Raw genomic sequence first — 27,921 nt, 5'->3', positions numbered from 1 at the left:
CATCTCCTACCCCATTCCCATCAAATGTAGAGAAGGGAAAGATGACTTTCTTGTCCACGTGAAATGCATGTCTCTCACACACATGACCCACATACTAAATCTCTGCTAGTTCGCTAATATCCAACTCTTTAATTCAGTATAAACACAGAATGAGGACAAGAACCAAACAACCTGGAATAAGTCAGATCTAGAATCACAATGAGAATTATCATCATCCAGATGATTCTGTAGCCCAAAGCACTTAGCTAACAATATTCCATCATAAAAATTATATAAAAGGTTTATATGCTTAAAAGTAATTTTCTAACATGCCATATTCCCAACTTATATGACTGTGATTGGCCTGTTCTTAAAACATAGGAATTTTCAGATGAGAGGATATTCTTAGTTACATATTCAACTATAATTCAAAAATATTTATCATTAATGATTGACAGTTAATTTATGCTCCAAACATTCTAGAAAATTTTCTATCTAGGAGTGTCCCAACTTTAAATCTTCTATCCGATTGTTAGACCATGTATAACATTATGTGTCTGGTTGGGGATTCAGGAAAATACAATTACCAGAGCTATTGACCTTTAAAAATATACAATAGGTCTATTTCTTTTAAAAAGTACACACCAGAGACCACTACACTAATAACACAGTATCATATTGATTATATTGTTAGAGAGAGAGGAAAGAAGAAATGAATGAGTAAGCGAAAGAATGAATGAAGACACAATTTGGGCACAGGCACTTTATAACTACTAGATCTGTTTCCTATATGTGGTAAAGTCAAGATGAATATAAAGAGCGGCAACAAGTTTTCTTGTGCAATTAGAGACACTTAGAGAAAAAGACTCCCTTTAACCAGTACATGAATTGCAAATGCATGGGACATCTGCCCCATTCTTCTAATCCCAAACTCATGACAGACATCGCTAATCCATTACAGCATTCCTTCCTGTTGAGTCTAGAATTGGCCTTAGAATCCTTCTTACTATCATGCTCCAAGCAGTCACCACTAACCAAAACAGAATTGACACACGAGATGAAATCTGCTAACCATCTCTGAATTAATACATTATAAGAACGTTTGCAGATTGCTTTATAAGTATAAAGAAGTTGTTGACACTTACACGCAGAAGTAATATTCAAAATACATAACAACTGCTATGGCACAGGCAAAACAAATCAGAATGCATACAAGCCACAGTACTTGATCAGAGCTCTAAAGACTCCTGTTCTGTCAGAAATTGTTTTTCATGTGGATAGTGGAGATATCCAGGAGGTCTTCATTTTTCATTCTATTTTTACTGAATGTCACTGAATTAAGGACAAGTTGTAGGATAATCCATTTAAGTTCATCAAAGCCACACTGGATTTAAGCTTACTAGAACAGTGATTCTTAGCTTTTGCTGTATATCAAAAATCACCTGTCAAGGTTTTTAAAATATGATGCCTGGAACGTTATGTTAGATCTTCTGAATCAAATGTCTGAGGATAGAAAACAGGTACTTGGAATTGGGAAAAGTACTACAATTGATTTTGATATAAGGACAATCAACATACCTTATTTTGTGGCAACTATAGTTACATCACCATTCAAAAATAATTTTTAAAACATAGCATAAAACACAGCATACAAGAATTATCCTTTCAACTATGATGGAATAATCAGTATTAGACTTGCCCTCCCACCATAAACAGCTAGAAAACTGAAAAATATGTATGAAACACTACTTTCAGAAATTGGACTACAGGTAGTACAGGACATTGATCCTTGAGAGAACAGAAATAATGCAGTGAGCCCCACAATCACTCTGACTTTCTTCCTGGAAGCAATTTCCAGACCTTGGCCATACAAGGGGAAAGATAAGCAGAGTAGGGTGGTTTTGTTGAGTTGAGGAGACATAAACTGGAGTTTGCAGAGGCATCGTCATTGGAATTTGCGAAGACAATATTGAGGAAGAGGCTATGCAAAGAAAGAGCCCCAGAAATCCAAGTAGGAGTCCTTTTGGGACTTCAGCTTTATACTAAGTGAAACATGTGTAAGCTAAAACTCCATGAGGCTGGATAGAGAAAAACTGTGGGAGTTCTGTAAGCTATACAATTCCTAGAGCTCATATACAGCTGAAAGATATTCAAGTTTCAACCAGCCAGAGTAGAGGATATTCAGTGAACACTTGGAGCAATCAATAGAGATACTAGGAGAGTCATAACTTAGTAATAGGGCTAAACTGACATTAGAGAAAAAGCTACCCTAATCTCATCCTAATAAAGCTTAAAAACAAGCCTTGAAAAGGTCAAGCTGATCCACAACTAACTTGACTGACAAAACAAACTTCAACACACTGTAACGGAAGACAACAGAATCCAGGCATTCAATAATGTAATATTCATGAAATCCAGCATCCAGTCAAAAATTACTTGATATTTGAAAAGGGAGGAAAATGTTACTAATAACCAGAGGAAACACTGATCAACAGAAACAAACCGAGAAATTACAGAGATGAGGTAGTTAGCAAACAATACTTTAAAACATATTCAAAGGAAAACATAAACATAAGCATAATGAGGATAGGAATGGAAAATATAATTAAAAATGAAATGAGACTTCCAAAAATGAAAAATACAATATTTGGAATAAAAACTCACTGAGTGGGCTTAATAGCACAATAGACAATGCAAATTAAAAGATCAGTGAATTAGTAGATATAGCAACAGAAACTACCCAAACTGAACTACTGGAAGAAAAATAAACAGAGCTTCAGTGAACTGTGGAAAAATTTCAGGCAGTATAAAATACATGTGATTTAAAGCATAAAAGAAGCAGAAAGGGGAAATATTTGAAGAAACAATGAGCAAAATTTTTCAAGTTTGATGAAAACTATCAACCCACAGATCTAAGAAGCTCAATGAATCCTAGGCAAGATAAAAAGCAAAGAAAATCACACCAAAATTCATTATAATCAAATTGATGAAAACCAATGATAAGGAGAAAATCTTAAAAACAGCCAAGAAAAAAAATAGACACATTACTTACAGGGGAACAAAGATAAGAATGATCGCTGATTTCTCGTCAGAAACAATGCAAGCCAGAAGACAATGGAACGACATCTTTAAAAGGCTGAAAGAAAAAAACTGTCAACCTAGAATTCTATATACCCAGTGAAAATATCCTTCAAAAATGAATATGAAATAAAGACTATTTGAAGACAAACACTAGATGAAATAAGAGAATTAATTGCCAGCTGAGCTCCACTACAAGAAATGTTAAGGGAATTTCTTCAGGCTGAAGGTAAATTATATCAGATAGAAGCTCATACTTACACAAAGGCATAAAGAGTGCTGGACATGGTACATGTGGTGAATAACTATAAAAGACTTTTTTTACTCATAAAAACATGTTGTTAAAAGATGATTGACTATTTAAAACAAAAAACAATAGTAATCAATAGCGGCAAATAACATATACAGAAGTAAAATGTTTGATAACCAGAACAAAAAGGATATAAGATGGAAAATAAAAATACATAAGGTTCTTATAGTACATGTAAACTAGTATAATGTTATTTGAAGGTAGATTGCAATGTTAGAGATATATATTGTAAACCCTAGGGCAATTTTTTTTTTTAAAAAAAAAAGTGGTGTACATATAACAATCCAATACATAAATAAAATGGAATACTATAAATATTTAATCCAAAAGAAGGCAAGATATCAAAAAGAAAAGGAAAAAGAATAGATGGGACAAATAGAAAACAGGTACAAAATGATAGACTAAAGTCCAATCATATCAATAATTACATTAAATGCAAATGGTCTAAACAATAATTACACTAATGTAAATAGTCTAAAAGGCAGAGATTGTCAAATAGGATTTAAGTTTTAAAAAACCGTGACTACAGTATATGCTACCTGTGAAAAATACTCTTGAAATATGAAGACATAGCTAAGTTAAAAATAAACAGAAAAAGTTATACCATGCAAATACTAATTATAAGAAAGTTGGAGTGTCTATATAAATATCAGAAAAGTAGATTCCAGAATAAAAAATATTGCCAGAAATAAAGAAGGATCTTTCACAATGATGAAAGGGTCAATTAATTCATAAAACATAATCATAAATATGCATGCTTATATTAAGATGACAGAACAAAAAGGAGAAATAATTCCATAATTAGAGTTGTAAATTTCAATAATCCTCTCTCAGCAATTGATAAAACAAGCAGGCACAAAATTAGTAAAAATATAAGACTTGAACAACACTGTCAAACAACTTAAACTAATTGATAATGCTAGAAATCTCCACTCAACCACTGTGGAATACACATTGTTTTCAAGTACATATAAAACATTCACTAAAATAGATAATATTCTGGTCCATATAATAAGTATGAAAAATTTAGATGCTGCTGCATCATACAGTATGCTCTCTGGCCACAATGTAATTAAGCTAGAAATCAATAACACAAAAATATTTTGGAAAATCACCAAATATTTGTATATCAAAAAAATACTTCTAAACAATCCATAAATCAAAGGAATATTAGAAAATATCCTATACTGAATGAAAACATAACATACATGACAAATTTCTGAGAAGAAACCAAAGCAATGCTTAAAGGGAAATTTATAGCTTTAAGCTCTTATATTAAAAAATATAAAGCTCAAAAATAAATGATTTATGCTTCTACCTTAAGAAGATAGAAAAAGAACAAAACTCGGCCGGGCGCGGTGGCTCACGCCTGTAATCTTAGCACTCTGGGAGGCTGAGGCGGGAGGATTGCTTGAGCTCAGGAGTTCGAGACCAGCCTGAGCAAGAGCGAGACCCCATCTCTACTAAAAATAGAAAGAAATTAGCCAAACAACTAAAAATAGAAAAAATTAGCCAGGCATGGTGGCGAATGCCTGTAGTCACAGCTACTTGGGAGGCTGAGGCAGGAGGATCGCTTGACCCCAGGAGTTTGAGGTTGCTGTGAGCTAGGCTGACGCCACGGCACTCTAGTCCAGGCAACAGAGTGAGACTCTGTCTCAAAAAAAAAAAGAAAGAAAGAAAAAGAACAAAACTCAATGTTAGTAGAAAGAAGGAAATAATAAACATAGAAGCAGAAATCAATGAAATTGAAACCAGAAATCAATAGAGAAAAATCAATAAAACCAAAAAGTGGTTCCTTAGAAAATTCAATGAAACTGATAAGCCCCCTAGCCATCCTGATGAAGAAAAATCACAAATTACCAATGTCAGGAATGGAAGGTACGACATCACTACAGATCCTACAGACATGAGAAGAAATCTGATAACTTGAAGGAAATGTTCACATTCGCCAAAAGACACAGATTACAAAATGTGACTCAATAGACAGTACAGATAATAGCCCCATAACTATGAAAGAAATTATATTCATAATATAAAACCTTCATAAATTCATAACATAAAACTATCCCTCAAAGAAAACCCCACATCCAGATGGCTTCACCAGTGAATTCTACTAACCATTTAAAGAAAAAATAATATAAATCCTATATAAACTCTTCCAGAAACTAGAAGAGAAAGAAATACTTCCCAACTCATTTTATGAGGTCAGCATTACTTTGTAAATAGAACCAGATGAAGACATCACAATTAAAGAAAACTAGATCAATATCTCTCATAAATGTAGGAGCCAGAACACTTAACAAAAACTTAGAAAATTAATTCTGGCAATATAATACAGTATGACAACATGGAATTTATTCCAGGAATGCAAGGTTGGTTTAACATTGCAAAGCAAATCAATGTAATTTACCATATTAACAGAATAATAGGAGAAAATCTTACAATCATCTCAATAGAAATAGAAAATGCATTTGACCAAAATTGACATTCATTCATGAGTAAAACTCCCAGCAAACTAACAACAGACAGTAACTTCCTCTGTCTGACAAAAAAGCATGTATTAAAAACCTACAGGTAACATCATGTTTAATGGTGAAGGTCAAAATACTTTCCCCCACAAACTGGGCAAAAAAACAAGGATCTACTCTCAGAACTTCTATTCAACATTAAACTGGAGACATGAAGAAATGCAATGAAAAAAGAAGGATGGAAAGAAAGAAGGAAAGGAGAGAAAGAAGGAAGGAAGGAAGGAAGAAAGGAGGGAAGGAAAAGGAAGGAAGAAGGGAGGGAGGGAAGGAGGGAAGGACACAGGTAGAAAGAGAAAAAGGGAAGGAAGAGAGAGAGGCATACAAATTAGAAAGGAAGAAGAAAAATTAAAAATTATTTGCAGAGAGCATAATCATGTATTAATATATGGAAAATCTTAAGAAACTTACAAAAATCTACAAAAATTAATATGTGAATTTAGGAAGGTTTCAGGATACAAAGTCAATATACAAAAATCAATTGCATTTGTATATAGTATCAACAAACAAGTAAAATATTAAAAATTTTTAAACATTATTTATAATAGCATCCAAAATCATGAAATATTTAGAAATATCTTTAACAAAATATTTGAAAGATCTGTACACTGAAAACTAGCAACTATTGCTCAGAGAAACTAAAGAAGACCTAAATAAATGGATAGATATGCCATGATCATGGATGAGAATATTCAATATTGTTAAGATGTCAATTCTCCCCAAATTAAACTATATATTCAATGTAATTCCATTCAAAATCCAAGCAAATTGTTTTGTAGAAATGACAAGTTGATAGTAAAATTTATATGAAAGTGAAAAGGTGCTAAAATAGCCAAATTTTTAAAAATAATAACTCTGGAGGATTTATACCACACGATTTCAAAATATAAAGCTACAGTAGTCAAGATCATGAGATACTGCTGTAAGGACAGACAATGAGACAAAATATAGAGTTTGGAAAGCCATACATACGTGGCCAATTACTTTTCAACAAAAGAGTAAAATGAATTCAATGTGGAAAGGGTACTCATTTCAACAAATTGAACAGAAACAACTAGATATCCTTATGGGGAAAAAATTCAACCCTTACTTCCCACCATATGCAAAAATTAATTCCAAATGTATTAGAAACTTAAATGCAAATTCTCAAACTATAAAACTTTTAGAAACATAGGAGGATTCCTTTACCTGAATTTACAATCTTAGGAGAAACTAAAGAAAGAACCATAAGAGAAAAAAATGATAAATTTATCAAAATTTAAAACTCCTGCTCTGTGAAATACCTAAAAAGGAAAGCCCCTGGCTGAGAGAACATATTCACAACATGTTGACAAAAGTCTTCTATTTTGAACATATAGTAAGACAATAAGATAAGCATCCCAATTTAAAAATGGGCAAAAAATTCTTTGATAACAATACACACAAAAAAAGATATCCAAGTGACCAATAAGCACCCAAAAAGATGCTCACTATCATTATTCATCAGAGAAATGCAAATTAAACAACATAACACTACTTCATGGCCATCAAAATGTCTAACATTAAAAAACTGATGACCCCAATTGTTGACAATAATGTAGAACAGCTCCCATACATTGCTGGAGGAAGCGTAAAATAGTACAACCACTTTTGAAGAACTACTTATAAAATTAAACACATACTTACCTTGTGATCCACCATTTTCACTGCTAGGTATTTACCAAGAGAAATAAATACATATCATCACAAAAACATTTTTACATGAATGTTTGTAGTTTCAGTCCTAATAACCAAAAATGCTCATCAAGAGGTGAATGAATAAACTGTGATATGTCCATACTATGCAACAATAAGAAGAAATGAACTACTGATGTGCCAACATGGATAAATCTCAAAAACATTACGCTGAATCAAAGAAACAAATACAAAAATGGTACACATCATATGATTCCATTCATATGAAATCCTAGAACAGGCAAAACTAATCTATAATCACAAAAACCAGATTAGTAGATGCTTGCAGGGGGAAGTGTGGTGGATTGATTGAAAAGAGAAATAAGAGATCGTTGTAGAATGAAGGAGATGTTCTATATTTTGATTATAGTGTTATATGTTAGTGCATGCATCTGTCAAAAGTTATCAAACTATGTGCTTAAAATGGGTCATTTTATTGCATAAAAATTATACCTCAATACAATTGATTTTAAAAGGAAAAAACTGAAGGACCACCCAAATATATACTTTTAAGGAAAGGAAACATACTGAAGACTGAGAGGAAACACATGTCTGAAAATGATCTAGTCTATGAATCAGTTGATTTTAGGAAAGCATGTGGCGTCTGCAACATGATGCGAGAACATACAGCCTTGACAAAAGCAGGAGTAGAAAGTCATAGAAATTCAGTGTAAAATAGGAAACTAATGTCATGAGATAAAAACAGATTTGAATAAGATATGTAATAAGTGTTAGCAAACTAAAAATAAAATAGCAAAATTAGAAACCCTCATGGAAAGCAACTGATTGGGGGGTGGAGATACCAAGTATGTTATGGGCAAGCCAACCTGAGAAGCTAAGAATATAAAGAGAAAGAGAAATATATGAAAATAGTGGTTATAATAGCTACAAAGCACAGAAAACGAAAATCTGACCTAACAATTATAGATATTCCTGAGGAATATACCAAAACAATCAGAAGAAAAGCAATATATAATAATAATTTAAATAATAATTGAAAATTTCATTAGTGAGAAATTTCCTGAAAAAGATTAAAAAAGGATCTGAATGTGCAGATTCAATGTGCTCTTCACATTACAGGCAAAAATTAAGGAGAAGAAATTCATATCTAGAAATATTTAGGACAAATTATTTTTAAATAAAATAAATGTCTCCAAGAATCAAGAAAAACAAAGAGATTCTTATAAAAGACAGAATCACACAGGTCTGAAATTTCTCTTCATAACTCTAAATGCCAGAAAGCAAGGAAGCAATATTTACACATTTTTCACAGTGAAGCAGTTTTCTTTCACATGTAAAGCAATAGAAAGACTTTTTAAAGTATGCTTGCATTCACAAAAATAAACTAATAATGTATATTCCACTGTTGAAAATATTACAGAAGAAAATCTGGGTTTCATTTCCAGAAATGACAGACAAGATCATCCAAGCTGATTCTCCTACTCAAGACAACTAGGAAAATTGGACAAGATCAAAAACAAAACAACAAAAACCAGAGAGCTTTATGGGAGAATCATGGGGCCATGCTCCAAAAAAAGGAGTAAACATTGGGAGGTAGACTCTTCCTCCTTTGCCTATTTTTCTTTCTGTCAATTCTACGAGATGAGCAAGTTTCAACAGACTAGGAACTAGTCTAGGAACTAGGAAAATAAAAATTGGAATTCAAGGACCACCAAGAAGTGGGAGATCTGAAAATCACCTGAGACTGTGGGTCGGGGGGTCCCAAAAGGGCATAACCTAGGAGAAAAGGTGAACCAGAAGTACACCGACCCTCACAGGGCTGAAGGTCAGCCTCAAATCATCTCTGAGCTGCATTAAGGTGACCTGGATTGCTAGTGTCCATAGCCCCTCACCAGAAGCAACAGCAAATCCTCTCTGAACCTCAGATTAGCTCTATAGTTTTTATATCTAACGTCTTGCACACATTAAAAAATAACCATACATACAAGAAGACAAGAAAACAAAAGAAACAATAGACAATAGAATCAGAATTTCTAGGGATCCAGAATATTGAGTTATCAGAAACAGATTTTAAAATAACTATGCTTAATATGTTCTATAAAGTAAAAGTTAGAGGCCGGGCGCGGTGGCTCACGCCTGTAATCCTAGCTCTCTGGGAGGCCGAGGTGGGCGGATCGTTTGAGCTCAGGAGTTCGAGACCAGCCTGAGCAAGAGCGAGACCCCATCTCTACTAAAAATAGAAAGAAATTATATGGACAGCTAAAAATATATACAGAAAAAATTAGCCGGGCATGGTGGTGCATGCCTGTAGTCCCAGCTACTCGGGAGGCTGAGACAGGAGGATCGCTTGAGCCCAGGAGTTTGAGGTTGCTGTGAGCTAGGCTGACGCCACGGCACTCACTCTAGCCTGGGCAACAGAGTGAGACTCTGTCTCAAAAAAAAAAAAAAAAAAAAAAAAAAAAAAAAAAAATAAAGTAAAAGTTAGAGAACACCATCAAAAACTGGAATATATACATATATATATATATCTCAAATGGAAATTCTAGAACTAAAAAATATAATATGGGGGATGGGATTAGGGGGATGTTGGTCCAAAGATACAAAATTTGAGGGGAAAAAGGTATATAATAACCGAAATTAAGAATATAATTGGGAAACTAAGAATTTGTGAATAAGAAGCTAAGACAGAAAAAAGATTCATCATGAAACACAGAAAGATGAAATGGGGGAGGGGAATACAAAAAATATGCACAGGATACATGAGGGAAAGGTCTAACATGTGTCATTGAAATTCCAGAAAGAGGGATGAGAATATAGCAGAAGCTACTTTTGAAGAGATAAAGGAACTCCCAGTTACAGCCATTGATAGAAAACCTTGTATTGGACTTATCCTTCCACTGGAAAAAAATGTATAAAGCAACTGGTGTCAGACATTGGGCATAGATTTTAACATAGGGCTGCAATCCTTTTACTTTTGAAAAAGTAAAGCATACAAGTTAAGTTCTACGTTCACCTTGGCTTTCTGCCTGGTGACATTTTCAAACTGCAGCAAAGGGAAATGGAGCTCCATAAGAAATAAGCATTTTTGATGGGTAAACGAAACAGATTTCCAGTGGGCAGAGAAATCAGAATAAAGTAATGCTAAAGCAGATGAAATTGGTAAGTAAATGTGCAGAACAGAGGGAAGCTGCAGAGAAGAGGTGTCACAAATCTGTGCAAGGGTGTCCCTCAGGTCCTGGCCTAATCCTAAACTGCATGTGCTCAGAGAAAAATTCTGCAAGGACTGCAGAAAACAGCTGCTCAGTGGTTGAAAGCTGAACAGATTTTTAGAGGTCACACTGTGCTAGGGATACATTGTATTTCCAATGCTGCCAAAGTGAAGAACTTTGGAGAACACACCAGGAATTCAGGAGATAATAGATAAGTCACACCTTAGGAATGAAGACCGTGCTCTAGGCCTAGGTTAACAAATTTGTGGGCATAGAGTTGTTCATAGTATTCCTTTATTACCCTTTTAATGTCCATGGGATCAATAATGATGACCTCTATTTCCCTTTTTTTTTTCTTTTTGAGACAGGATCTCGCTCTGCCACCCAAGCTGGAGTGCAGCGGCGTCATCATAGTTCACTGCAACCTTGAACTCCTGGGCTCAAGCGATCCTCCTGCCTCAGCCTCCCGAGTAGCTGGGACTACAGGAGTGCACCACCATGCCGGGCTAACTTTTCTATTTTTTATAGAGATGGGGGTCTTGCTCTTGCTCAGGCTGGTCTAGAACTCCTGACCTCAAGCAAGTGATCCTCCTGCCTCGGCCTCCCAGAGTGTTAGGATTACAGGCATGAGCCACTGCACCTGGCCTCTATTTCCTTTCTGATACTACACATTTGTGCCTTCTCTCTGTTTCTCTTTTTTTTAGGTTAGCCTGGCTAGAAGTTTATCAGTTGTATTGATATTTTCAAAAAACAGTTTTTGGTTTTGTTGATTTTCTCTATTATTTTCCTGTTTAAAATTTTACTGAATTTTTTTCTAATTTTTATTATTTCTTTTCTTATGCTTGCTTTAGGCTTATATTGTTCTTCCTTCTCTGGTCTCCTAAGGTAGAAGTATAACTTAGTGATTTTAGACATTCCTTCTTTCTAATCTATTTCTTTAATGCTATAAATATCCCTCTAAACACTGCTATCACTATATACCACAAATTTTGGAGATAATGCTATAGGAGTAATAGTTATGCACTAGGACTAAAGTCAAAACTGAAATATACCTGGCCTAACAAATTGTAAAACTAAGCCCTTGAGAAGGATGTGTAGGTGGGAGGGGTAATAAACAGAAGTGGGTTAATAGGTACAAACATACAATTAAATAGAAGGAATAAGTTCATAATGTTTAATAGCAGGGTATGGTGACTATAGTTAAAAGCAATGTATTTTATATTTCAACATAGCCAGAAGAGAGGACTTGAAATGTCCCCAACACATAAAAATTATAAATACTTGAGGTGGACACCCCAAATACCATGAATTGATCATTACACAGTCTATGCATGTAACAAAATATCATATGTAGTCCATAAATGTGTACAAATAAAAAATTTTTAAAACACCAGAAGCCAAGAAAATTTCATTTTTCATGAAATCTGAAATGTTAAAATATAAATAAATAAATAATGAAACTAAGCCTTGACAGAAGAAGGTGATCCACCAGTAACTTCATTCCAGCAAATACAAAATACAAATGCAATACTTTTTAGAAGAAATGAAATAGTCCAGAGTCTCTACAATATATTCTTTACAATTCCCATCATACAATAAAAAATTTACAAGACATGTGAAAGGGCTAGAAAATGTGCCCCATAATGAAGAGAAAGAGAGTCAAAAGAAGATGACCTAGACTCATTTGAAATTAGGAATAAGGATTTTAAAATGTGTTAAACAATACAGAGAAATAAATCATTAAAACAAAAATTCCAAGAGAGAAATGAAAACGCTAAAAAAGAATAAAAAGAAAATTCTAGAACTAAAAAATAGAATTCTTAAAGTTAATAATTCATTGGATGATCTTTTTTAAAAAGTTAGACACAACAGCAGGATCAGTGAACTTGAAGACAAATTAGTATTAATCCAAACTAAAGCACAGATAAACTTTTTTTATTAAAAAGAATGGAGTATCTGAGACTTCTGGGAAAGTATCAAATATTTTTTAAAGTCCCAGAATGAGAAAGAGAAAAAGAAAGGGGTGTAATAAATATCTGGAGAGGATAATGTCCCAAATTTTCCCAAAACTAATGAAGAACATGAAACCACAGATTTAAGAAGTTCAGCAAATCCCAAGCAGAATGAATACAAAAACCACCAAACTTATGTAGATCCTAACGAAAATAAACATAAGAACAAAATCTTAAAAAGAGGCAGAAAAAAATGTTACATTCAGAGGTGCAGTCATAAGAATTATATATAATTTCCTATCAGAAATAATGAACTGACGTCTTTAAAGAGTTACATGACAAAAGCCTTGTAATATTCCACTAATTACAATGGAATTACAGTAGATAGCAAAAGAAAAAGATAACTAGAACACAAATATTTGAAAATTAAACCACACTGTCCTTAATAACACAGGCAAAGAAAGATATTGTGATAGAAATGTTTAAATATTTTAAAATAAGTGCTAAGGCCAGGCGCGGTGGCTCACGCCTGTAATCCTAACACTCTGGGAGGCCGAGGCAGGTGGATCGCTCAAGGTCAGGAGTTTGAGACCAGCCTGAGCAAGAGCGAGATCCCGTCTCTACTAAAAATAGAAAGAAATTATCTGGCCAACTAAAATATATAGAGAAAAAATTAGCCGGGCATGGTGGCGCATGCCTGTAGTCCCAGCTACTCGGGAGGCTGAGGCAGTAGGATCGCTTAAGCCCAGGAGTTTGAGGTTGCTGTGAGCTAGGCTGACGCCACGGCACTCACTCTAGCCCGGGCAACAAAGCGAGACTCTGTCTCAAAAATAAATAAATAAATAAATAAATAAATAAAATAAGTGCTAGTAAAAACACAATGTATCAAAATTTATGGGATGGAGGTAATATAGATCTTAGAGGGAAATTGGTAATTTAAAATGGGTAATTGGAAAACTTTTAATGTTGAAAATCAACAGTCTAAGCTTTCACTACAGGGAGCTAAAAAAAAAGGAGAAATTAAACTCAAGAAAATTAAAGGATGAAAATAGTAAAGATAAAGGCAGGAAGCAATGATATATATAAAGAATATAAACTTGTATTATTTTTTCTCTTTTTTGTTTGTTTTAGTTTACCTAAGTATTTGATAAAATCTAGCACCTACTCAGGATAAAAGCTGTAAGGTAACTGGAAATAAGTGAAGCTTCATAAAACTGATAGAAAGGAGATCTACAATACCCTACAGCTTAATATTCAATGGCAAAATATTCACTTAATTTAGGAACAAAGCAATGATATTCATTCTTATCAGTTCTGTCAACAGACAGTGAAACAAAGAAAAAACCCAGCAATAAATGGTATAAAGATTGGAAAGGAAGTAGCACAGATGGTACTATTGTCTATATAGATAATCCAACTAATCAACAAACTACTAGAACTAATAATTGAATCTAGCAAACGCATGGGATAAAATATCAATATGTAAAAATCAATTGGATTTCTTTATGCTAGCAATAAACAATTGAAATTTTAATTTTAAAATGATGCCATTTACAATAGCATCAACAAATTCAAACACCTAGGAACTAATTTAATGAAAGAAATGCAAGAAATCTACATTGAAAAGTACAGAGCACTACAGAGAGATATTTTATTATAAAAGACCTAATGGAGAGATATACCATATTCATGGATTAGAAAATGCTAAGATTGTTAAGATATCAATTCTTGCTACATGGAACCATAGGTTTAACATAATCCAGATCAAAATCCTAGCAGGATTATTTGTGGCAGAAGTTGAAAGCTGATACTAAATTTTTATGGAAATCCAAAGGACCTAAAATAGCCAAGATGATCAAAGAAAAAGAACAAAGTTAGAGATTTGAACTATCTGATTTCAAAACTTTAAAGTATAAGTATTTAACATAGTTTTATTGGTATGCAAATAGAGATACAGATTGATGAAATGGAACAGAGACCAGATATATACTCACATACATATGACCAAGGGGCTAAGACAATTCAAAGGGGAAAGGATCATCCTTTCAACAAAGGGTGCTGAACAATCCATAAGGAGATGAATGAACCAACCCACCATACACAAAAATTAAATTTAAGGAGGATCATAGACCTAAATGTGCAAGATAAAACTACAAAGCTTCTGGAAAGAGAATATCTTTACAACCTTGGAGAAGGCAAAGATTTCTCAGACAGGAAAATAAAGGCACTGACTATAAAGGAAGAAAAAAATGATAAATTTGATTTTATCAAAAGTAAAAACTCATACTCATCAAAAGACACTGTCAAGAAAGTAAAACAGCAGCCCCCCAACTGGAATAAACTATTTGCAACATATAAGTCTGACAAATGACTCATATCAGACTAAATAAAGAACAACTACATATCACAAAAAAAAAAAGACAACCCAATTAATAATGGGAAAAACGTTATCTGGTATGTTACAAAATAAGATAGCTGAATGACCAATAAGTACATAAAAATGTGCTAAACATAAGTAATCAGAGAAATGTAAATTAAAACCATCAGATACATACCCACCAGAATGGCTAAATTTTTTTTTTTCTTTGAGACACAGTCTCATTCTGTCGCCTTAGGTAGTGCAGTGGCATCATCAGCTCACTGCAACCTTGAACTCCTGGGCTCAAGTGATCCTCCTGTCTCAACCTCCCAAGTAGCTGGGTCTACAGGCACATGTCACCACATCAACTAATTTTTTTCTATTTTTGGTAGAGGCAGTGTCTCGCTCAGGCTGGTCTCGAACTCCTGACCTCAAGTGATCCTCCCACCTCAGCCTCCCAGAGTGCTAGGATTACAGATGTGAGCCACTGGGCCTGGCCAGAATGGTTAAAATTAAAAACAGATATAATTGCAAGTGTTAGTCAGAGTGCAGAGCAACTGAAACTCTTATAACATTGTTGGATGAAATGTTAAATGGCATAAACACTTCAGAGAATTGTCTAAAAATTTCTTATAAACTCTACAACCCAGCAGTTCCACTCGCAGGTATATACTAAAGAGAAATAAATGCATATGTCCACAAAGACATGTAAGACATTCATAGAAATTTTATGTATATTGGCCAAAAACTGGAAACAACCCAAATATACATCAATAGGAGCATCAATAAACAAACTGTGGCATACCCATGCAATCAAATATTTACTTAGCAATAAGAAGAACTAATATTCTCAACAACATGGATTAATCTCAGTAACATTATGTTGACTAAATGAAGTCAGACATGAAAATATACATACTGTTTGATATGCATTTATAGGAATACCTGAATTAGATGAATATATGAATTATGTAGAAACCAGAGTAGTGATTGCCTCAGGGTGGGAGAAGGGAGTGCTGACTGGAAGAGGCGTACTATTACTTTCCAAGGTAATAGAAACATTCTATTTCCTTTATCTGGATAATAATTACATGAGTATTATACATTTGTCATAACTGACCCAGCTGTACTCTTGATACTTGTGCATCTAACTATATACAAAATATACTTTAAGAAAGCACTGTTATCACTAACTAAAGAGAGATAATGCCTGACAATTTTCCAAACTGAACAAAAGACATCAAGCCAAAGATCGAGAAATCCTATTAACACCCAAAAAGAGAAATATAAATAATATCATAACTAGTTATATCATAATAAAGTTTCCAAAATCAGAAATAAAGAGAAAATTTTTAAATGAAGAAAAAAGGCAGTTTACCTTCACCAGAGGAATAACTGACAACTGAATTCCCAATAGGAACCAAGAAAATGGAAAGATTATAAAATAACTTCAAAGTATGGAAATAAAATGATTTCCAGTCAAGAATTTTACACACCAAGAAAAATTCTTGAGAAATAAAGATAAAACAGACATTTTCAGACAAACACTAACTATGAAAATTTATCCCCAGCAGAATGGCACTAAAGGAAATACAAATGGATATTATTAAAGAAAAAAATTTCAATCCCAGATAGGAACTTAGAGATACAAAAAAGGAAAAAGAGCAAGAAAAAAGAAAATCTAATGAATACTGACTGCATAGAACAATAATAATAATTATGTTAATATGTATAATAATATTTATATATATCATAAAGCATAGCATGAAAGTCAGGAAGGAGTAAAAGGAGTTAAAATCTTTAGTCATTTTATGGGAAAATGTAAAAGTGCTATTTTATACTGGACACTGATAAGTCAAGAATGCGTGGTATAGTCTCTAAGGTAATGATAAAAAATATAGTAGAGGACTGAATGACTCACTAGTACAAAGATGGGGTAATGAAATATTTAAATATACTTAGTGTAAAAGAGACGAAAAGGAGAGGAAAAAAGAAACAAACATAGAAAAGATAGAAAACAATAAAAAATTGTGGATTTAAAACCAAATATATCAGTAATTACATTACAGGTATACGGGCTAAAAATGATCCAATTAAAAGGCAAAAATTATGAACATTGAGCTTAAAAAAGCAGCATGAACAATATGCCACTTACAAGACACACATGAAATATAAGAATATAAAAAAGTTGAAAATAAAAAATAGAAAAAGTTATACCATGCAAACGCTTGTGAAAGCTGGTGTAGCGATATTAGTTTAAGATAAAGTAGATTTTAACACAAAAAGTATTATGAAAGATAAAGAGACGCATTTCATAATGGTAAATTATCATTTACTCGGAAGACGGTGCATTCTAAATTTGTATTCACTTAATAATGCAGTATCAAAATATACACAACAAGTGTTGATAGAATTATAAGTAAGACTAGACAAATTCACAATCATAGTAAAAGATTTTAACACTCCACTCTTGGTAATGGATAGAAGAAATAGACAAAACTGCAATGAGGATATAGAGGATTAGAACTACACAATTAACAAATTTGGTTTAATTGACATATAGAGGAGACTGTACAAACAACTGCCAAATATAATTTCTTTTTAAGTACATGTAAGCATTTACAAAGATAACCATAAAGAAAGTGTAAAAAATATCAACAGTAATAAAATAATACAAAATGTTATCTAACCACAGAGGAATCAAGCTATAAATCATTCATCTACATGATCCATGAGTCAAAGAAACCATGAAGGAATTTAGAAATCAGCATAGCAAAGGAGGTTTTAGCCATTGTGATATGGCAAGGAGATATAAAAGCATTACAGATTGAAAAGGAGACATTAAATTTTTATTACTCAACAATAATATTTTTGTGCACATTAAAATAATTTTTAAATAAAACTACCGCAATAATTTATTAGAATTAAAAAATGATTTAGCAAGGTTGCTGAATGTAAGACCAATATACTAAAATTAATTGCTTATCTACATACTAGCAACAAAGGGTTAGAAAATATAATTTTCAAGAGATATATCATTGACAATAGAATAAAAAAATAAATACTTAGGAATAAACTAGATGAGACATATGTAAGACATACAGAAAACTATAAAACAGCATTGAAGGCAACTAAAAAAAAAAAGCCTAAATAGATGAAGAAATATATCATGTTGATGCATTGGAAGAATCAATATTATAAAGATGTCATTTCCCCAAATTGACCAAGATTATCCCAACATAGATTCAAGACAATCCCAATCAGAATCCTAGCAATTTGGGTATGTGTTTGTGTATGCTTAACAAACTCTTTAACTTAGCCCAGGACTAGGAACAGGCAAGATATTATTGAAAGAGGTGGAAGAAATGCAAGAGAAGGAGAAAGAACAGAAAGAGGAGGAAGCATGTGAGGACAAGGAAAAGAAAGAGCAGCAACAACAGAAAAGTGGAAGGACTTGCACTGCTGAATATCAAATTTTATTATTAAGCCACAGTAATCCAGACAGCATGGTATTGGTGAAAGGAAAAATACACCGATTGAACTAAATAAAGAATCCAGAAATAGAACCACCCTTAAATAGACACTTGATTTAGGTCTTAAATGGTACTACAGAGCAGCAAGGAAAGACTATTATCAATAAATGATGTTGAGTCAACTGGCTATCCATGAGAGAAAAAAATTGACCATTACCTCACATCACATAGAAAAATTAATTTCCGATGCATCTAAAAGATAATAAACAAAGATTATAGAAGGTAAAATATATATATATAATTTGGGATTAGGAAAGGATTTTCTTAGGATACATAGGATAAATAAAAGGATTGCTAATCTTATTACATTAAAAATAAGAACTTCAGCTGAACAAAAGACATTATTAAGAGAGTATAAAATAAGAGATATTTGCAACATATGCAATTGACAAAGATTATATAAAGAAGAAACCCAAATGACCAATAAATATATGAAAAAGTGTTCAACTTCATTAGTAATCAGGGAAACACAATTTATAACCACAATAAGATACTTCTATACATCCTTGAAAATGACTAAAATTTTAAAAATTAAGAAAACAAAGTATTGCCAAAAATGTGGAATATAAAACAAAAGAACTCTCACACACTGCTGATGGGAGTACAAACTAGTACAACTATTTTGGAAAGCTGTTTGCCATTATCTATTAAAGTTGGATATATGTACACCGTCTGATCCAGCAATTTCACCTTAGGCATATACCTAACAGACATGCATGCATGTGTGCACCAAAGGACATATAGAAGGATGCTCATAGCAACATTATTTATAATAGCCAAAAAGTGGGGACAACCTAAATGTCCATTAGTAACAGAATGGATAGGTAAACTATAGTACATTCATTCGGTAGAATATATACAGCAAAAAAATAAAGTACAATTATCCTCAACACCAGGAACAAATCTCTCTCCCTCTCTCTCTCTCTCTCTCTCTCACACACACACACACACATACACACACACAAATAATGGATGATTCTACTTCTAGAAAATTCAAAAACAGACAAAACTAATCTCTGGTGTTGGAAGTCAGGTTACCTTTGGGGCAGAGGAAGGAGGTAATCTTTAGGAGGGAGCACATGGTGGAGGTGTTCCACCTACACTTACAATTAGTGTTTTTCTGCATGTATATAATGCTCTAGCAAAAAAAGTTTTAAAACATTTCTAATTATGTAGAGATAAAATCAAGACAATAAAAAGACATCTAAGAACTCAATACTGGGGAAATTATAACAAAAAGACTGGTAGACTTTCTTGTACTTAACTTGTATACAACTCAAAAATCCAACTGCACTAATGTGGGGTTAGATATTTGGTACACTAGACCAAAGTTTAACCTTGCAGTACCATCTTGAGATAGTCGTACCTACTTTTGCAAAAATCTGTATCTTGGAAAGATATCTCTTGTGCCACATCTTTTCTGCCATAGTTCAAATGGAAACTAAACAATAACTGGGGCTGTTCTTTGCTAACAAAGGCTAAATCACTTACTAATTGGGACACTGTAACAAGAAAATTGCTAAATAATTCTTTCTCCCCCAGAGAATCAGAGCTGCATAGAACAACATAATGGCTATTTTCATTGTCAAGAAACTTAAGTTAGGCCGGGCGCGGTGGCTCACGCCTGTAATCCTAGCACTCTGGGAGGCCAAGGCGGGTGGATCACTCAAGGTCAGGAGTTCGAGACCAGCCTGAGCAAGAGCGAGACCCCCGTCTCTACTAAAAATAGAAAGAAATTATATGGACAACTAAAATATATATAGAAAAAATTAGCCGGGCATGGTGGCACGTGCCTGTAGTCCCAGCTACTCGGGAGGCTGAGACAGTAGGATCGCTTGAGCCCAGGAGTTTGAGGTTGCTGTGAGCTAGGTTGACGCCACGGCATTCACTCTAGCCCGGGCAACAAAGTGAGACTCTGTCTCAAAAAAAAAAAAAAAGAAAGAAACTTAAGTTATAATTTTTTCCCATCTTTTTTTAACGGGAGAAAAACCATTTTAAGTATGTACATTTGCATGGGAGTCCCACAAAAATATGAGACTCCAATCATTTGCATCTTTAAGATGCATACTTAATGACCAAAACATTTGGAGGAGCTGTTGTTGCTGATATGTACTAATAAACCAAAAAGAGGCAAACATTGTAGATCACCAAATCCTTGTTATTTGATCTTCTTTATATGAGCTGTAAATATTCCTATCGTAGCTATGTTTAAAAAGCAATATGTAATTTATATATACATATATGTATAGTTAAGATTATGGTGAGTTACTAACACCTATTAAATCTACGGGTGTTCATAGTACTATTCTTTAGACATTTCTGTGTTTGACATTTTTTATAATAAAAGGTTGCAGGGGAGCCTTGTATAATTATATACAATATGATCTTAATTTTATTTTAAAATGTGTATCAAAAAACTGGAGAGAAATATATCAAAATGTTAAAAATGGTCATTTCTGAGTGGTGGGGTTTTTTTCCTCCTTACATATTGCAAAAATTTTTCTATAAGCGAATTTTCCTTTTATAAAAAAATTTACTTTTTAAAGAGGAAAGACTATAAATAACTGTGAAAACATACAAAAGTTGTTGGTCCCTAAGAAAGCATTTGATTTTGAGCTTCCAAGCCCACAAAATCCTGTCTCCATATAATTTTTATCATTCAGATATTTGGGGCTGTGGTGCCATCTAAATACTGATGCTTTCATTGTTTTAATAATGTTATTGTTACCACTTAATAAACCCACTAAGAGCCATCAAAGCCCAAAAAACAGGTATTAATATCTCTAACACTTGACTTAAAATCTTTCATCAGAAACATAGATCAGGCCCACACCCTTTGGTACATCTTTCACTGTGACAGGCATTGCAGAAAAATTCTACTGCTCTAGCTAAAGTTTAATTAAAGAACTGAATTGACAACAGTGATGGAACACTATTAGAGTAGAAAAATGTGGGCTTCAAATTCAAGATGTGCCCCTTAATTATCAGTGTGAATTTAGGCATGTTACTTAAACTCTGTGTTTCACCCCTCATCTATAGAACTGAAACAAGAAAACCTATTTCCCAAGATTTTCATAAGTATTAACTGAGAAAATATCTATAAAACCTAATATGGCACCTGGTCTATAAATTGTGTTCGACTAGGAGAAAGCTAAAAAATTAGATGATAAGCAGCTAAACAATGTCTGACAAGCAGCTTAGCACTGGATAAATAGTAAATATGAATCAGAATGATTTTTTTCCATAATCTTTTGTTTCTTACACAGAATGCCATGGTCTACTAGAAGGGGAGTTCCAAGAGAGCTAGTGCCGAAGACAGTTCCTGGCAGGCGGTAGGCGTCATAACACACTGCTGAAAGAATAAGTATGGACATAGGATACAAGGATGGACTGAAGAAGGAATGCCCTTAGACAGAGACATCTTGGTCAGACAGCCCAGGAGAAGATCGAAGAGTTGCTCTGGCCTTAGGCTGAGCTATTTCAGTAAAGACAGGTTAGTCTGGCCCTTCCCAGAGGCTATGGCCACAGGGGTCAGTGGAAGCAGCTGGTCAGTTTGCTGGGCTTCTGGGATTCTCTGAAGGCAAATTTCATCAAGTGGCTTTTCCATTTAAAACCTGTTTCCCTTTGCTCTTAGGATAAAATCCAAACTCTTTAACAGGCTCTATCAGCCTTTCTGTCCACCTCTGGCTACTCTTCTCCTCTCACTCCAATGTCTGGCTGCATTTGACTTTTTTCCAGTCCTAAATACTACCATGCTATCTTTTGCCTCCAAGTCTGGACCCAGGCGGTTCCTTCTGCCTCAAACTCATATCTTATCCACTCAGGGCACGCTTCCCTTCTGTCTTTCCCCCACAACTAGAATGTGAGCTCAAAGTTATTAGAGTTTAGTCTGTTTTGTTCACTGCTTTACCACCGGTGCCTAGAATAATGTCTGGCTAATAGCGGACACCCATAAATATTTGTTGAATAAAATGAGTGAATTTCCATATCTAGATTACGGTACAGTAGTAAGCTCCATGAAGTATGGTTGTGTGTTGGTTCCTGTATCATTAACAAAAAGTACAGTTCCTGGCACATAGTAGTTGCTCATCAAATATTTATCAAATAAATAAGTTTTATTTGACACTGATTACCCATTCATATCTCATTTAAGTGCTCATTTCAGGGATTTAATGAGAAAGGGTTAGTGTCATATATTTTAGTTGTTTCACCTTTTATTCTATTAATGCTTCCAAATTTTTTGCTGCTTTCACATTCAAATTATTCATTAGCAACACTTAAACATTCTCTACTATCAATGGTATAAAACACCAATGATATCAATTTCCAATTTTAAAAAATTTTCTTACTATCTACCTTCATTGTCTTATAAATGTTATTGTTACCACTTATTCTAGGTTTAGAATAGAATAATCCCAAGGGCCTAAAAGCCCAAACAACAGGTATGAATAGCTACGATTTCACTAGACCTGAAATCTTTCATCAGGAACATAAATCAGACACCTGAATTCAATTAAATTCCCTAGAAAACTAAGTTTGTTTGTTTTGCAGGGCCTTTTGGCAGATCTCTGTCATTATATTTAAGGTTAATGTTTACTTCTCATTATTAATTACACCAAGATTCATCCCTTGTTAACTCTGGCTGAGCAACCAGGCTATCAGAGTCCTTTATTAATAATTTGTATTTAGTGCATAATCTGGTAATGTTGAAAGTGCTGTAAGTCTTCTTATCAGAGCAGAATTAGCCAGTCGGGTTTTCTGCTAAATGCTGAGCAAATCTGCAGCATCACTCTCACTGCTCTTGCCTTTGCAGGGATTAATGTCAGCAAGACCGAAGACCCCAGGCCAGCTGGATAGCACGTGGGCTTGGAACTTAGGCAATTTGCTCTGACGTCATAAATGCTTTTGAAATTGATTTTAATTAACTCACTTTTAAACCACCTAGGTTTTAGAAAGGATTTACAACCATATCTAAAAGCACAGTAAATATAATCCAGCAAGATAATATACATAGATAAGTAGGTGAGGCAAATGTGGCAGAAGAGAAATAAAGGTGGGGTGTCACAGGGCTCTTCTCTTCTTACCTGTGTACTGCAACCCCCTGTACTCGCTTATTGCCCCAGGAGGTTTTAAATTGGGCCAGTAGTGGAAAAGCATTTGCACAGCTGGAGGTTTCACTTGTGAAGGCCCATAGGCGATCACATACAAAAGATCCTAAAGGGAACAGGAAACATTTGAACTTAGCATCGTCAAATAAAAATAAACGTAGCTAATTTAATATTGCCAAAGCAGTGAAAATTCCAATGGAAGGGATGAGGTAGGTAATTTCCCTGGAGTCACATCCAGGTGCTCTTCATAGATTAGAGCAAATTAAAATATTATTTATTATCATTTATTTATCTGGTCCTTCCATAAATGAGCCCCCCAAATGGAGTTCAAAGTATACTATCTCTTAACAAACTCTTCATTAACCAGATTAATGTTAAAGAAAGATTTTAGAATAGAATAATACAGGTTGCCAACACTACATTTTAAAAAATAATTTCCTGATCACATTTCTTAACAATTCACATCTCCTATTTGAAAGAAGACAGATTCTCAAGCGACCTTTCAAATCAAATAAAATTATTTGTCATGCAATATAATATTCACTTAATCCCAAGAATAAGATATATCCAATTACTTTATTTGCCAAGACACTGTGTTCTTAAAGTAGCATTTCTGCTCTAAATGATAAATAATTAACCAGTAAAGAATTATAGGTTCTGCCACATCAAAATAATAAGACATCAACAAATTTGTTTAAACAACAGTTTTAATACGCAAATGATTTTTGCTATATGATATAAATTAAGTTTGTGACTATAGATTAAATTTGACCCAAAACTTACTTTCCAGACTTCTTGTTTATATTTCATGAGGCATTCCAGTAACTGACAATGATACACTGTAAGAAAGAAAATATAATTTGTACATGAAATGTAAATACCCAGACAAAATATCCTTTGAGATATGATAAACTACTTTGGTATGACTTTTCACTCTAATCATTAAATTATAAATGACTTATCTCCATATATTCATACTTTTCAAAAATCATATAAGCCTTTAACTTTATCAAGCTTTATTCCAATGTCCTTGAGAAGTATTCATGTATCATATTAACAAAGGAAATATTTTTTATAGCCCCTAGTAATCATACTTCTTGTATCAATGTAATCAAGAACTACATAGGAAAAAAACACTAACCCAACAGGATCATAATAAAAGCTCACATTTATTAAGCATTCATTATGTGCCAGGTATTGTACTAAGAGCTTTATACTTACTATCTCACAACCACCATGTTATACTTAGGAAACTGAGGCTTAGTTTCCTATCTTGCTCAAGGTTAGACGGATAGCAAGCGGCAGACTGATGGATTAGAATGGAAGTTTCAGCATTTGATCATCAACTCTATCTTGTAAAGGAATTTTTCAAAACTACACAACAGCAAGCTTCCTTGATTTGCCTATCTTCACTTGGGGAAGAAAGATGCTTTCATCCTAGTTAGATGCCTATTTGATACCTTCCCTCATCTATATTCCAAGCCTATCATGACACTGAAGCAACCTCAATTTATTCATCAGTGACCTCCATGTTGTTCAATCCCATGGACATTTTTCAGACTGCATCTTACTCGACTTTTCGGCAGCATTCAGTACTGCTGACTACCGTCTCCTTTTTAAAACACTCTCTTCCCTTGGCTTCATGACATGACATGACCCTCTCCTATCACCTGTGGTGGGCATTATTATTGCTACTCAACTGCTATCAACAACCCTTTCTTCCTTGTGCATCTGCCAATACACAGACTACAAAAGAAAGACACTTTCCCAGACTCCTTGGCAGCGAGGGATGGGCATGTGATTTGGTGCTGGAGAGTAAGACCTACGAGACAATCTACTGCAGAGCTCCTGAGACATACATTTTCCTCTCTGATAAAAAGAAAGGTGCACCAGGAGACCTTTCTCTAATGACACTGCCTGATCTTATTACCTGGTTTTGGATGTGGTCGTATGAGGCTATAACCTCCACTGTGGTAGCCACCCTGCAAACATGAGGGAAAGTCCAAGAGAAACACAAGATGTCATCTCAGCCCCCTGATGTTGTGGAGCTACCTTTAAGACTTCCTATTAAGTAAACAACAAGTGTGCATGTAGTTTACAGCCTCTGTTAGTCAGTCCAAGATATTCTAACAGATACAACCTCTCTATCCCTTTGGCAAGCTCATCCTCTTCCACTGGGCCATTTTCTCTTGGAGTTCCTGAAGGCCTGGCCATAGAACCACCCCATGTTCCATTCTATGCTCTCTCCTAAGCAATCTCACACTCATGTACAACCGCAGTAACCATCTCTATGCAATTCAGTGAAGGTTACTGCACATTTATATGTAGGCCCAAAGTTCATTACCTCTAGTCCAAAGTTGTGTTCTACCTAATTACCATCTCCTCGTAGATGTCTCAAAAACGCTTTGGAGGACATGTCCAAAATAGGTCTCATGATCTCCCTCAGAAGCCTGACCTTCTTCCAGTGGCTCCTGTATCAGTGAGTGGAACCATCATGCATCCAGTTGGTGCATCCAGAAGGCCACCATATGCAATATGTCATCGAGTGCTATCAATTTTACCTCCTGACCAGCTCTCAGATAGATCCACTCTTCTCATTTTCAATTGCCCTTGCCTTTGATATGCCTAGACAAATGCAGTGACCTCCTCGGTCAATCTATATCCAGTCTGGCTCCTTTTCAATCTGTTCTCAACAGCAACCAAATGGACACACACACATCCCACTTAAAGCCTTTCAGTGGCTTCCCATCAGACTTGGGATAAACACAGGCCCCCAACAGAGCCCATAACATCCTGCACGTTCTGGCCTGTGGAACTCTAAGTCTAATCTCACACCGGCGCTGTCACCCTGGGTTCCACCTGCACTGATCCTGCAATCCCACCCGCTCGCCAGACCCCCTCCTGACACACGATTCCTCTGCCCAAAACACCCCCACCTTGTATGCCTTGTTAACGCTACTCATCCTTCAGTCCTCAGACCAAAGTTTAGGTCCTCAGAGAAGCCCCCCGCACCCCCATAAGAGCAAAATCCTCTTTTAAAGAGTCCTTGTAGCACAATGTACTTGAAGCACTTGTCACAACTGAAACTTCACGCTTAATTTGATAACTAGTTGATTAATGTCTCCTCCCATCCCTCACCCATATAATAAGCTTCCTGACATGAGGGCAGGGGTCAGAACTGTTTCACTAACCATGGTGCCCCCATGCCTGGCACATAGTAATAGACACTTAGTGACTTTATTGAATAGTCACTCTAGAATTGGAATTTTGTACTTAAGCCATCATTGAGTTCTCAAGTACAGATGGTCCAGGGCACTTTCTCTTACACACGGGTCTCTATATGAATCTTGCTCAGAGCAGTCCTCTGACTGCCACCTAAACACACCTGGACGGTCCCTTTGTTTAAACTGCTTCCCCCGCCCACAATGCCCTGTCTACCCTGTCAATCAAAGCCTGTCCATTCTTTAAGACCTATCCTTTGCTCAAGTGGCACGAAGTCTTTTCTGGTCATTTCAACCCATAGAGTGCTCTCCTTCTGATGAACTAACACGGTCTGTAGTTCTCATTTGCTACTTTCCATGTACTGCTTTACATTGTTAACTAATGATTTATGTGAATATACCTGATCTTCCCAGTTAGATCTAAACTCCACAGCAAGCCCATATCTTACATTTTGGCGTGGTTGTCACAATGCCTGGCACAGAGCATGTGTAGGAGACACTCAATGAATGCCTACTATTTGAGCAAGGATTATGCTGTATCCTTGACACACAGTCAGTTTCAAGAACCAAGCTGCCACCTGCTGCTTCTCCCAATAAAAATTCAAACAATAGAATGATGCCCCGCCATTTGGTCCCAGAGAGCCCCTGTTAGATGTGGCCTCACTTCACGTTCCCCACATCACAGGACCAGTTTGGGGTCCCAAATGTAATTCCTAGTATAGAGTAGCTGGTTATAAAGATTCCCCCCAAATAAATGAAGATATACATTTTGAAATAACAGAAGTAACTTTTATCTGATCACAGTAGTTTTCCAGCGACACATTCAACTCAACATTCAACTCCAAGAAGAAAATGGCAAATTGGAAAGATTAGCATTGCTATTTACTGAGCATTTTTAACGTGCCAGCCACTGTGCTAAGTAAGCACTTTACATGTACTTAACTCATTACACTTTCACATCAACATTTTAAAG

General features: G+C 34.7%; 1 protein-coding gene across 3 annotated transcripts in view; it reads right to left on the bottom strand.

Annotated features, from left to right (window-relative positions):
- Positions 1 to 27,921, bottom strand: part of UNC79 (unc-79 homolog, NALCN channel complex subunit) — a 221,942-nt gene that overhangs the window by 137,637 nt on the left and 56,384 nt on the right. For all 3 annotated transcript variants that reach the window (XM_069465253.1, XM_069465254.1, XM_069465255.1), the window contains 2 exons: positions 24,511 to 24,566; positions 23,704 to 23,833 (listed from right to left, as the gene is read on the bottom strand). In XM_069465253.1, coding sequence (XP_069321354.1) covers positions 23,704 to 23,833; positions 24,511 to 24,566 — 186 coding nt within the window. The remainder of the gene's footprint in view (positions 1 to 23,703; positions 23,834 to 24,510; positions 24,567 to 27,921) is intronic.

The sequence above is a fragment of the Eulemur rufifrons genome, chromosome 2, assembly GCF_041146395.1.
Source record: "Eulemur rufifrons isolate Redbay chromosome 2, OSU_ERuf_1, whole genome shotgun sequence".
NCBI classification, from domain to species: domain Eukaryota; kingdom Metazoa; phylum Chordata; class Mammalia; order Primates; family Lemuridae; genus Eulemur; species Eulemur rufifrons.
This window is presented reverse-complemented; position numbering and strand designations above follow the sequence as displayed.